Source organism: Jaculus jaculus, chromosome 11, assembly GCF_020740685.1.
Source record: "Jaculus jaculus isolate mJacJac1 chromosome 11, mJacJac1.mat.Y.cur, whole genome shotgun sequence".
Lineage (NCBI taxonomy): Eukaryota > Metazoa > Chordata > Mammalia > Rodentia > Dipodidae > Jaculus > Jaculus jaculus.
The window spans coordinates 7,774,952-7,789,444 of NC_059112.1; the positions used below are offsets into that span (position 1 = coordinate 7,774,952).

At 40.2% G+C, this 14,493-nt stretch overlaps 1 protein-coding gene across 1 annotated transcript in view; it reads left to right on the forward strand.

Annotated features, from left to right (window-relative positions):
* Tecrl (trans-2,3-enoyl-CoA reductase like) overlaps nucleotides 1-14,493 on the forward strand; it is a 74,608-nt gene that overhangs the window by 34,237 nt on the left and 25,878 nt on the right. Inside the window, exons 3-4 of the mRNA XM_004665381.2 lie at nucleotides 4,735-4,779; nucleotides 9,614-9,717. Coding sequence (XP_004665438.1) covers nucleotides 4,735-4,779; nucleotides 9,614-9,717 — 149 coding nt within the window. The remainder of the gene's footprint in view (nucleotides 1-4,734; nucleotides 4,780-9,613; nucleotides 9,718-14,493) is intronic.

Below are 14,493 nucleotides of genomic sequence, written 5' to 3' on the forward strand. Positions count from 1 at the left end.
ACACTTATGGAGAGAAACTAATGCCCATTTCTAGCCCTGTGTGAATGCCAGAACTCCCCTTGATATCTTTCAGCTTATGTTTTTTAACATAAACATTTCTTTTTCTTCTTTAAAAAATACACATTTTATATGTTTTAGAAGAAAGAGACAGTGAGAGGCAGAGATATGGGGGGGGTAGGAACAATGGGTATCTGAGGGCCTTTGGCTCTCACTTCCCGTTCCCATTGAATTTGTTCCCTATATATTCAGAGACCTGATCATCACCATGCTGACATTAAGGGACCTAGTTGTTCAGTTCCAAGCAGGAACAGAAAGCGGCGTTTGCTTCAGTGTCTTCAGCACCTCAGAAACACTTCTGTCAGCCACTCCGACTTGCTCAGAACCCTGGGGTAGCTTGTGCACAACCTTCATTCTGTCCTCCTGGAGGCTGATCTCCCTCATCCAAACGAGGGACTCAGAATGTCGGCATTCATTTGTCTCATTTATAATACACAGCTATTTCCTCCGTATCATGGTTACTGTTGCTTTGTTGTTTCCATTAAGAAAGCGTTACAGGTACTATGGAAAGTAATGTCTTAGATGAATATTATTGAAATCGACAGGGCTTGACAACTTATCTACAATTATTACTCTGTCAAATGGAAATGGATTCTCAAAGGGCCTGGGTTTTGCTCAAAGCTCAATTAAAGCTAGCAAGTTTTCTGTTGGACTCAGTGGCGTCACGTCTTATGTGGCAGGTGGTTTTAAGTGTAACAAAGATGTCTTTGACTATTTTTTGTAACACAAGCCTATATAAATGACAGCAAGTATGTGAGTTAATATATAAACAGAACTAAACCCAATGCCTTTAGCCAGGCATGGTGGCACACACTTTTAATCTCGGCACTTGGGATGCAGAAGTAGGAGGATTACCTTGAGTTCAAGGCCACCCTGAGATTCCATAGTGAATTCCAGATCACCCTGAGCTAGAGTAAGACATTACCTCACCCCCTCAAAAAAAAAAAAAAAAAGCAAAAAAAAAAAAACAAACAGTGCCTTTATCTGTGTGTAATTTTGAAAAGGATATATCATCATAATATTGGTGCTTTGTCTTACAATTTGATATCCAATTATTGAATTCTGTTTAGAAAGAAGCCTAAATAGTATTTATCTGGTGATGATAATTTTTGGCTTATTAGATTTTTTTTTTCTTCCTGGTGAAGTGAAACTTTACTTACTTATCCTTTTAAAATGAATCTAAGAAAACTTGATTTTGTAGTCTTGGTAATTTGAATGGATGTCCCCCCAATATACTTATGAGTTTATTAAAGATAGTAACTTAGACCTGCAGCCTCTTGGCTGGAAGAGGTGTCTCTGTGAATGAGTTCTAGGGTCCAATCCAAAAGCAGATCTGAATTCTAACCCAAGATATATAAAATGTCTGAGTTCTGTCCAGGTTCCTGAAGTGTCTTTGCTTTTGGTGCTTCCCTCCACCCCTGCCCCGCCCGCCTTTTCTTCTCTGTCTTTGTGTATATTTGGTAAAGGGGCCTACTTCTTTTGCCATTATGGAACTTCTCCTGGTTTTGTAAGTTTCACATACACATCCTTCCTCCCATCAACTATGCCTGGTTTGGAAGTTCATCCCAGGGAGCTGAAGCTTCTGCCCCAGAATTTTTACCAAGAGTGTGGTGTGCTGAGATGAATCTGACCATGTGAATATTGGTATTTTAGAACTTGATGGGAAACTTGACGCTTACAAGTGGAGATGCCTTCTGGAGTGGTAAACCCCGTGTTACGGACTCGTTTAATGAGGGTTTGAAAATGCTGAATGCAGAGAACATTGTAGAACTGGACCACTAGCATAAGGACTGGCTGCTTTCTGTGACCCCGGCCCAGAGAGTTTGATCAAGGTTAAATTTTTAATGGATAGATGTGATTGGTTAACATATGGGACTGAGAGATTTAAAATTTTAAGATAAGAAAATAAGCAATTTTAAAATTTACTCACAGAAACTGGTTTTAGGTTAAAGAAGTTGCTATTGTTAAGCACATTAATGGCCTTAACGAAGATGGGCCAATTTCTTTACATTAAAACAAGGGAGAGGATGCCTGAGGTAAGAGTGAATGTATAGAAATGCAAACTCTTTTGTAAGGGGTTGACTAAAAGGAAGGAAATTGCTCTTCAAGACACTGATTTATTTTGCTCCTAATTAAAAATGTGGCTGTGTTGTACATACCTTGTATTGGTTTCGGAAGCATAAAAAATGCCTGGGGTGGTTATAAATTGTTCACAGTGGGCAGGGTGAAATGACCCTGATAGGCTGGCAAAGCCATTGGAAGTTGGCACTGTTTACAGTGGAGACGCAGGGTGATTGGATGCATCAGTACTGTGTAAGGGCTGCAGTGGAGCTCTGTGGGCTGGGGCTGGAAGTTCTCCCTGGCTGTTCAGGCCAGCTGGAGGGGCAGCATGAGGGGGCAATGGAATACTGCACAGGCGGTTGCACATTAGTTACAGTATTGGAGTTAAACTACAAATGCTAGGCCTTGTAACAGTTAAAATGTTTACACTGTGCCTTTATAGGTTGAAAGTGTATTACTTGTTTGATTTTATAGGTCTCACAGCTAAAATAATCTTAAATCTCAGAGGAGGCTTGGGACTTTGGGACTATCCTAAGTTGGTAAAGACTCTGGGGACCTTTAAAATTAGACTAAATACAATTTACAACGTATATGGTTATAAAGATATTGAGGGCCAGGGGTGAACTGTGGCAGTTTGAATGGATATCCCCCAATATATTTGTATTCAGGTGTTTATTAAATGGTGTGATTTAGATCTGCAGCCTCCTGGCTGGAAGAGGTAGCACTTTGGGATGCTCCTAGGGTCTGCTTCTAAGGTGGATGGATCCGGCCTGGGACGCGTACAGGGATGGTCTGCCTGGGTCTGAGGTGGGCTTGCTGATGGTGCAGGAGGGCTTTTCCTCTGTGTGCGGATTGGGTACGGGGCCCCTTCTTTCACTCTGGAACTTCCCTGGATTTGAAACCTTCAAATAAATGTCATTCCTCCCATGACCTGTGCCTGGTTTAGAAGTTCATCCAGCATCCTGAAAAATGTTTAATGCTGCAATCTTGTTATACAAATCACCATAATTCTTATTTTTTAATTTTTATTGATTAGTTTTGTACTCAGTGAATAGTCAAGTGGGTACCATTGTTAGGCTCTTCCATGTCCTACCCGCTCCCTGTAGCTCCTCCTTGTTGAGGTATATGGGTCATGCATTGTGGAGTTAGCCTACAGTTATGGGTAGGAGAAATATCTCTGCATATCATGACCCAACATGTGGCTCTGACATTCTTTCCACCCCCTCTTCAGCAAAATTTCCCTGAGCCTTGAATAATCCCTTTTGTCTATTTTTAGTGTTGTACAGTTTATTTTGGCACTGGGAACTTCACTCAGGGCCTGCTGCACAGAGACAATCACTCCAACACGGAGCCACTCTCATGCCATGTTTACTTCTCTTTTTTTTTTTTTTTTTAGCACTTTATTTATTTATTTATTTATTTGACAGAGAAAAAGAGAGAGAGAAAGAGAATGGGCATGTCAGGGCCTCCAGCCACTGCAAATAAACTCCAGATGTGTGTACCCCTTGTGCAGCTGGTTAGTGTGGATCCTGGGAAATAGAGCCTGGGTCCTTTGACTTTGCAGACAAATGCCTTAACCACTAAGCCATCCTTGCAGCCCCATGTTTACTTTTTTGTTTCTTTGTTTTTTTCTTCGACGTAGGGACTCACTCTGGTCTAGGCTGTCCTGGAATTAACTATGTAGTCTCAAGGTGTCCTTGAACTCTTGGCGATCCTCCTACTTCTGCCTCCCGAGTGCTGGGATTAAAGGTGTGCGCCACCATGCTCAGCCCCATGTTTACTTTTTGTGCACAAGGTTTTGGTACGTTTTTCAGGCTGGCCTTGAACTCACAATTTTTCTGGTGCTAAATTTAAGTATTTGTGCCATGTCACTGAGATGATATCTTAACAGTTGCTGACAATTTAAAATGTATTGATTTGACTAAGCAGGATAATCATAGAGCATTTCCTTGATGATATATTTCTTTTAGAATTGTATACAGAAGAAAAAGACTTGTGAATATTTATCACACTAGACATTTTAAAATAATGGCATATAATTTATTTTTAAGAGAACCATATTATATTCTAATAATTGTGAATCAACATTTTAATATTGAAATATATAATCAGTTCATATTTTCTTGTATAGAACATTATTCCGTCCATTCTTAATGGTAATGCATAGTAAACTGACACTTCTATTTTAACTAATAAATTGACATTAAGTCAGTAATTTAAGCCATTCTGACAGAATGCATTGCTTTTACAAAGGAGATGACCCATTTTCACATTCCCAAATTAGACAAAATTCACTGGTCTTAAATAAACATGTTGAAAATAAATTCCATGAAATATGTTGCTTGTCAGAGGCTGTATAAGTTCTTAGATTTTTATAACCTATACACACCACTGTGAACATGCTCAGATGGTTTTAATACCTTCCCTGCAGCTCCATTCGTGATTTCTCTCAGTATTACCCACAGCTGCTGGCCCACAGTTGGCCATATTTAACTGTCCTTTCCATTTTCCACACTGACCAAGAGGTTCATTCCCTTCCAAGGTCCATGCTGTCTTCAAAGGGAATCTCCCTGCTTATTACTACATGGCTAATAATTGCGGTTCTTTATTGTCTAGGTCCAAAGTGGTGCCCTTCTCGAGTTGGTCTACAGCTAGAATGTGGTAAGGACCTATATTTACTGATAAATTAAACAATCCTGAGCCCTTCTGCTAGTAGCAGGTATTTACCCATCAGTGCATGTTTGTGAACACTCTGTCATTTCAGATTCAAACCAGCTAGCACTCCTCTGTTTTCTCAGTGGTTAAGCTGCCACACAACACAGTGAATCTCAAGGTGGCATTGTTGCACATGCCTCGTTCTGTTGATCCTGAGCCACCACTGCTGTCTCCTAAGTCTCAGCATCCTTCCTGCTGGCTCCTGTTATCTGCCTCATAGATGCCTTTCTGCTTCCATGCCACACGCATTTCCTCTCCCACTGTTTCCTCTGCTCTCCCTGAGCACCGCCTGTTTCCTGTTCACGGTTTCCTTTCTAGTTTCATAACCTAAACAAACATAAAATTTATCATCCAGGATATACATGTAAATAAATCATGCTGTGTTTGTTTGTCTGAGTATGAAATACTCCAGTTAACATATCAATGACTGGTTGTGTCCATTTTCTTGTGAATTTCATGATTCCAATTTTCCTTTAGGATGAAAAATAACATTCCATTGTGCATATCTTGATTTTCCAACTGACCCTTCTGTTGAACATCTGGGCTGAATCCATATCTAAATTGACAAGATACAAAGCACTTTCTGTATCTAGCCGTAGTGATACAGTTGGGTCCTGTGTTAGTTCTATGTGTTGGTTCATAAGAAACCTATTCACTGAGCTCCACAGTGGCTCCATCAGTTTACACAAAGATGCAAAAAGTAAATAAATGTTTCCTTCACCCCACATTTTCCCCAGCATTTTTTTTGTCATTTTCCCCCTTAATATTAGCCACAGGAACCTCCTTGGTAATCATCTTCAAGATCATCCTGAGTGTTTTCTGAGACAGGGTCTCTTACTGGTCTCAAGTTGTAAGGTCAGCTAAATTGGCTAGCCAGTGATTCTTAATGATCCTCCAGGCTCCAGCTGCCCAGTGTGGGAATTCAATGGTAAACCATGGCATTTTGGGAAGGTACTATATTATCACAATAAGGTACTGTTGCAGTCCGGTTCGCATTGCTGTTAGAAATCACCCAACCAAGAGCAGCTTCTGGGAAAAAGAGTTTTATTTTGGCTTATAGGCTCGAGGGGAAGCTCCACGATGGCAGGGGAAAATGATGGCATGAGCAGAGGGTGGACATCATCCCCTGGCCAATGTAAGGTGGACCACAGCAACAGGAGGGTGTGCCAAACACTGGCATGGGGAAACTGGCTATAAAGCCCTTAAGCCTGCCCCCAACAATACACTCCCTCCAGGAGGCATTAATTCCCAAATATCCATCAGCTGGGGAGCTAGCATTCACAACACCTAGGTTTATGGGGGACACCTGAATCAAACCACCACATTCCGCCCCTGGCCCCCATAAACTGATAACCATACATGATGTAAAATGCAATGCATTCTGTCTGACTTTAAAAGTCCCCATAGTTTTTATCAATTCCAATGATGTTCATACATCCCCATAGTTCAAGATCTTTTAACTGAGCCATAATACCAAAATATAACCTCAAAAAACCCATAATGACACAGAATAAATATTCACACTGCAAAAGATGGCATTGGGCATAGCAAAGAAACATTCAACCAATACAAGATTTAAAACAACTAGGGAAAATATCAAACTCTGTAGCTTCAAGTCCAGCAACTCTAGCCAGTGACAAGTCTTCAAGTCTGATAATTCAAACCAGCAACAAGTCTCTGGCATTCCAATTCCGCCCCTCCAGCTAGGCTACTCACAGTCCTGGGAAACTTCACCGGGGCCGGCAGCTCCTCGGCAGCCATCTCATGGTCCCGGCATCTCCACTGGGTCTCCACTGCAAGCCACGGTTCATCCTCATGGCCCCATGGGGTCTCTATGCAGGCAACCAACAAACCTGCTTCACACTGCCCATGGCCATTTCCAAAACACAAGACCGTGTTGCAAACTCAATGACCCTCTTTCCAGCATTTCTTATACTCCACGATACCAGGTAGGGTGCCAATTTGTTAATCCAGGGGGGGGAATAAAGCAGACTTTGAAGAACAGGACACTCCTTGAGCAGTCAGGCCCCTTCAAAAGAGTCGACATTCTTTTTGTTGCCCCAGCACAGGTCAGCTAGCCCAGTCTCAAAGGTTGTAATCTCTCAGTTGCAGCTGAACGGGCAGCAGTTCACCCAAAGATTTTCCTTTCTGTGCCATATCCCTCTGCACACACCAGTTCATTTCTACGCTAAGCAACCCTGCACAACTTCTCAGGACATGGGCACAAGAGCAAGCTTCTCACACAAACTGCTAGCCCAGTCCAGGCACAGCTCTTTCTCACCCTCATAAGCCAGACCTCACAGTCCATAGTTCTTACTGCCTTCAGGTCTTTCAGCTCTGACCAGGATAGACCATCAAGCTGTACTTACAGCACTGCAAGGCATCTCTTAGGCCAAGGTTTCAACTCCTTCCACATTCCTCTTGAAAATCAGCTTCAAAAGGCCGAAGCCACACAGTCAGGTGTCTAGCAGCAATCCCACTCCTCGGTACCACTTTACTGTTGCAGTCCGGTTCGCATTGCTGTTAGAAATCACCCAACCAAGAGCAGCTTCTGGGAAAAAGAGTTTTATTTTGGCTTATAGGCTCGAGGGGAAGCTCCACGATGGCAGGGGAAAATGATGGCATGAGCAGAGGGTGGACATCATCCCCTGGCCAATGTAAGGTGGACCACAGCAACAGGAGGGTGTGCCAAACACTGGCATGGGGAAACTGGCTATAAAGCCCTTAAGCCTGCCCCCAACAATACACTCCCTCCAGGAGGCATTAATTCCCAAATATCCATCAGCTGGGGAGCTAGCATTCACAACACCTAGGTTTATGGGGGACACCTGAATCAAACCACCACAGGTACTTATACTTATGATGCCAGCAATTGACCCACTGTAGCAATCTCCCCAGCCCATGATGTTTATTTTTAAGAATGGCATGCACACATCATGTACGATGCCCTTTCAGTCAGCTGGCCCTGTTGCCATTAAGTCTTGTTGATGGGACAAACAGATGACCAGAAGCAGCTTGCAGGCTTACAGACCCCACAGGAAGCTTCATCACGGCAAAGAAATGGGGTTTCTTCTTCATGCATCTGCGGTGTAAGACAGAAGGGAAGAGCCAGAGCTCTACACAGCTGGCTGGTGTGTAGGGGTGATACACCTCTTCCAGCAGGGCTCTTCCTGCTAGAGACTTAAGCAGGAAACTTAGTCAAAATTATCTTAATAATTGCTGGATGTGGTTGCACATGCCTTTAATACCTGCACTTGGGACTTGGGAGGCAGAGGTAGGAGGATCACCATGAGTTCAAGGCCACCCTGAAACTACACGGTGAATTCCAGGTCAGCCTGGACTAGAGTGAGACTCTAACTCGAAAGTAAAAAAGCAAAACAAAACAAAACAAACAAACAAAAAACCTTAATAAAGAACACCTGAGGTGCTGGGTGTGGTGGTGCACGCCATTAATCCCAGCACTTGGGAGGCAGAGGTAGAAGGAGCACCATGAGTTTGAGGCCACCCTGAGGCTACATAGTGAATTCCAAGTCAGCCTGGACCACAGTGAGACTGTACCTTAAAAAACAAAAACAAACAAATTTAAAACACCTGAGGCTATGGGAGGCATTTACCTTCCTCAAACCACAGCTGCTATGTTATGAGGGCACTTCCTCAGTCACCTTTCCCAAATCTTCTGCCTACGGTTTCTTAAGCCTGCAGGGCCATGAGCTCAATCTGTTCCTATTTGTTTTTCGTCCAACCTAATTACTTAAAAGATATCAAACCCATATTGTAATTTTTCAATGGCTTTCAAATGTCAACACACAGATCTACCAAGCCGCCTACTACACAGCTCTTTGTTGAACAACATAACGGATGTGGCACACTTAGTGTGCCCCCCAAGAGCTGTTCTCACACCACCGTCTTCTCAGTCTGCGTGTCACTTCATGAGACGAGAGTCCACTTCAGCCAAATTCTAAGCATTGTCTTCCCATCAACCAATTTGTGATGAAGTTGATCTGAGTTGAAACTACACTGAAAATTGATAAATTAATCAATGACATATCACTTCTAGCAAGGGTCTAACTCTGCAATTTTCACCAGCTGGTGGTCAAATAGGAAGCTTAATCACAAACTCATGAGGCCAGAGAGGACATTTCACATGCATGCAAAGGCTGACCTGGAATTCATTCTGGAACACCAGGCTGGCTTTGAATCACAGGGATCCACACACCTCCTCTTCCCCCGTGGTGGCATTAAAGGTGTGCACACATCTTGCCAATGAAATTGTTCTGCTGAATGATCAATTTTCATTACTTGCTCAAGAATTTTCTTTCTCCTGCTTCTCATTTTCCATACATACAACATTCAGAAAAGTCTTTGTAAGTAAATCATGCCATACACTTCAAATGTTGGGATAACCTATGGATTTCATTTACACCCAACTAATTTAGCATATAATGGAAATAGGTCAACTCCCATTTAATAAAATGATTTCAAATAATCACAGTTTCTACCTCATAAGATTCTAACATTACATCTATAATTATGGTAGACTTCTGAGTAAAGATGTCTATATTTTGTTTAAATAACCTTGAGACATTTCTGAGCATTTGAAAAGTTAATAGAGATATTTATAAAATGGATTGTTTCACAATAAATATTAATACAATTCATTGTAAATATAATTTATAAATAAAACTTATTCTTACCCTTTATTGGTTTCATATCACACAATTCTTTTTGACTGTGTATAGATATTGTATTTGATTACATTTCCTTATCATTTGACTTTTAGGTGGGACTTTTTTGAAGGACTACATCACTATTCAAAGCATTGCAGCCTCCTCAATTGTCACACTCTATTTCACAGACTTAGGACAACAAGTCAGTTGGACAACAGTACGTATCAATGTGAAATTTATTTTATTTTATATTTTTTCAAGTAATGTAAAAAAATTTGTTAGTGCCAGGTGTGGTGGCTAACACTTTTAATCCCAGCACTCAGGAGGCAGAGGTAGGAGGGTCACAATGAGTTAAATCACAGCCACCCTGTGACTACATAGTGAATTCCAGGTCAGCCTTGGCTAGAATGAGACCCTACCTCAAAAAACCAAAAACAAAATTGTTTGATATTCCTTTTTATTTAAATCTTTGACAACTTCCATAATCATAGAGAATAAACCATGATAATCCCACCCACATTCCCTTTTGCAACTCACCATCATATCCCATTCCCCTCTTGATCAATCTCACTTTTATTTTTGATTTCATCATCTTTTCCTCCTATTATGATGGTTTTGTGTCGGTAATGTCAGACATTTTGAGGTCATAGATATTCAGGCCATTGTGTGTCTAGAAGAGTTACTTGCAAGGAGTCCTACCCTTCCTTTGGCTCTTACATTCTTTCCACCAAATCTTCTGCAATGGACCCTGAGCCTTGGAAAGTATAGCAGAGATGTTTCAGGGCTGAGCACTCCTCTGCCAATTCTTCTCAGCACCATATGCCTTCTGAGTCATCCCAAGGCTCTGCTATCTGAAAAGAGAAGCTTCCCTAATGAAAAGTGAGAGTAGCATTAATATATAGGTATGGACATTATAACAAGTGCTCACTGGGCAGTTTGGAGAACATAATATGCACATTTAAGCAGACACCAGCAGATGTTACACACATAGGTTCATGACTTCCCCTATCATAGGTTTTCAGTGTTAGGCATATATTCCCTCCTGTGGAGCCAGCCTCCAGTCCAACTAGAGAACAAATACTTTCCCCCATAACAGACATGCTACTATTATACACATTGGCTAATCTGGCCTGGCTGGTTAAATTTAAGGCTTGCAGTGTCCACTATTGTTTATCACCACTGGTGAATTCACTGTCTCCCATGGAGGTGCATGCAGCATAGGTTTTTTTTTTTTTTTCTTTTCTTTTTTCAGCTTTTTGTCAGCTGGTGTACTTGGAGGAGGTTTTAAGCTCACCTTCAGAAGGATTTCTCAGTGATCTTGCAGCCCAAGCATGTGGAGTCTTCAGCAATAGGGTCTTACGATCTATTCCTTATGGGAAACCAAGAGCCTTGGCAATGTCCTGTAATGTTTTGGGGGACGTCAGGGACTTCCCTGACCAACAACTCAGTGGAAGGTATCCCACTGATACTGAAAACTTTCATGTAACAATCTATGGCTTCTGTGTGTGCCATTGTCCAAAAAAGTAGGTTTCCTTATAACTTTTTTCATAAAGATCATTCTTTAATATATATGATCCAAAAATTATTTTTTTTTTCATTTACATTGTCATCCGATTTCTATTTATTTTTTATTTGTAATGCAATTGAGTTTAGAATTTTCTATTCAAAATGAGTTTCATTTCTGCCAGAATTAGCTGGAAGCTTTGTCATTCACAGTGCCTTGAGCTCTTTTCTTAAAATAATTAGTTTAACAAACTATACAAAAAAAAAAAAAAATAAAGAGCAAGGTGATTGCTGAGTGGTTAAGTATGCTTGGTTCCAATGCCTGATGGCCAAGCATTGAAACCTCAGTACCACCTAAAGCCAGATGCACAAAATGGTGTATGCATAATGAAGTCATTTGCAGAGCAAGGAGGTCCTGGTGGCCTATACACATACACACTCTCTCTCTCAATCTGCTTTTCTCATTTTCTAAAACATTCATGATCGTATTTATTAATTAAGTGGTACCATATTTGCTACCTTTCTAAATATACATTTATGTATGTTTTCTTCCTCCTTTTTTTGAGGTAGTGTCTCACTCTAGTCTAGGATGATCTGGATCACACTCACTGCAGTCCTCGCTGCTCAGCCTTCTGAGCTCAGGGACTAGAGGCATGGCCCACGAGGCCCGGTGTTCCTTTTTCCATTCAGATAAAAATTCTTCTGTAGTGCGGTTGAGCTGTTATTAATTACTTGGTCCAGTTTAAAATGTCTACTTAACTTTTGGGCACAGATTTACTGTAGTAAAACTGAATTAATAATTTTATGAATTCTTGCAAAACATGCCAATGTTTATGATTAAAGCACATGTGTGTGTATTTTGTAAAAGCCTTAAGTAGGGCTGGAGAGATGGCTTAGCGGTTAAGCGCTTGCCTGTGAAGCCTAAAGACCCTGGTTCGAGGCTCGATTCCCCAGGACCCACGTTAGCCAGATGCACAAGGGGGCGCATGCATCTGGAGTTCATTTGCAGAGGCTGGAAGCCCTGGCGCACCCATTCTCTCTCTCTCCCTCTATCTGTCTTTCTCTCTGTGTCTGTCGCTCTCAAATAAAAAAATAAATAAAAAATTACAAAAAAAAAGCCTTAAGTAGACACATTTGAAGTTTTCTTGGCTTTAGCTGGAGATGTGTTAGATAGTCAGAGTTGATGTGTGATGGTTAAAAAGTCATAGGTCCTAAACCATGTTAATGATAAAAAGAGGACTGTGTTCACAGGAATAATATCAGGATGAGGCCCTCTAACCATGAGCTCACAGAGAGACCCAGCTAGCTCAAGCACCAAAGGGAAAAAGCATCGGAGTGAAATTCTGTGACAACTGTACTAGAAAATTATACCTCATTTGGGAACAGAGTCATCTAAGTGGAAATGGGCTGGATATTTTTAAATCAGCTCCATGGTTCACACAGCCATTTGCTTCAAATGAGTCAGTCCTATTAAACACTGAAAATGCACACTTTGCTTTGCAATAACACCTACATTATATCAACTACATTGTAAAACAAAGTAAATATTTTAATACTATCCTATACATACATACAATATTAAAATGTGTTCCTATAATTTAGGTATGTTGTATTGCTTTGGAAAGTAATTTAGTAAGGTCAGTCAAACAACAATTTGAAAAATTTTTTATACCAAGAAAGAGTGGATCACCAGATGATGAACAATGTTTCTGCTTTTTCTAGAGACTTCTGTAATAGGTTAATATGATGATATAATTATCCTCATGAGGTAAATATTATTAGCTAAAAATCTTAATTGTTGTCATTTTCTCAGTCAGATATATATGTGTGTGTAATAAGTAATTTTTCACATGTACTAATTCATGTGTATATCATCAAATAAAGATCCAAAATTACTTTATTCACAGAAAGGAACTTGATTATTTACATCTGTTTTGCTTACACCTATTTCTCTACAGTGGGGTGACCACCAACATGTTTTTCATCTTGGTATTTTTTCTGAGTGAGAGAGTAAGAGTGAGAGTGAGGTGAGTGGGTAGAGAATTGGTGCGCCTGGGCTTCCAGCCACCACAATTGACTTCCAGATGTGTGTGCCATCTTGTGCCCAAGTATAATCTTGAGCACTTATGTCACCTTGTGTGTCTGTCTTATGTGGGACCTTGAAAGTCAAATATGGGTCCTTGCTCTTCACACATGAGCATGACTGCTCAGCCATCTCTCCATTCCTCATCTTAATATTTTTGTCATGTGCAGAATACCTTATTGATGTAAACCAAAAGATTTTAGGGTTGACATTATTTTTCTCCACATACCATACTCTTAAGATTATTCCTGGCTGTTGCATGGATCAACAATATTCTTTCTTTGTTAAATATTTTATTTTTATTTATTTGAGTGTGAGAGAGAGAGGTAGAGAGGGAGAGAGGAAGGAAGGAAGGAAGGAAGGAAGGAAGGAAGGAAGGAAGGAAGGAAGGAAAGAAGGAAGGGAAGGAAGAAAGAAAGATGCAGATAAAGAGAGAAATAATGGGCATGCCAGATCCTCCAGCCACTGCAAATGAACTCTACACATGTGCCATCATGTGCACCTGGCTTATGTGGGTACTGGGGAGTTGAATCTGGGTCTTTAGGTATTGCAGGCAAGAGCCTTAACCACTATGCCATTTCTCCAGTGCAATAATGCTTTTATTATATTATTATTCTTAGAAACTATTCTTTTGAAACATGGAAATGATATAGTAATATCAAATTTACCTTTGAATCATAGTAGGGTGGTTCTTGGTAATAAGTTTCTTTTGTATACAGATAGTTTAACAGCGCTCTGATGCCTAGAATTTCTACATATACACTATTTGATCAATTTAATCACTGTAATCATCAATATATATTTTTTGTGAATTACCTTGCACCTAGAATAATGTTTGGAATATATGTTATTCACATAATATTAAGTGAAATAAAATAGATATCTATCAAACACTGTCTTCAATAGATCTCAATAATACAAACTGATATTATTATTGTGAAATACTCATAGTTTAACTTATAAATCTTTTTTGTTTTAATTTGGTTATTCATTTGTAACAATTCTTAAATATGCAATCTGTTTTCCCCCTCATGGAGAGCTATATTTGTTTAACAAGAATATTTGCTAATGCATCAAAAATGTAATAAAAATTGTGATAGCATTTAAGTGTTTTCTCTTAAAATCCTGTGAAGACAGTTTAAGTATACACATATTAGCCAAGTCATACCTGCAGTCTTATGTTTGAATGTACACCTTCTGAAATTGATTATTTTCTTTTTTCCTTTTTCAGTATATATATATATACATGTATATATATACAGCCTTGCATATCTGCTGGTATTGCAGCAGATTCAACCAGCCCTGAGCTGTGTCCTGTGAAGTTGGCTCTGAGTTGACCCTGGGCCATGTCTGTATGGAATCACACCTGATTTTACTTGTTCTCTAAATACCACATTCTGAAATAGG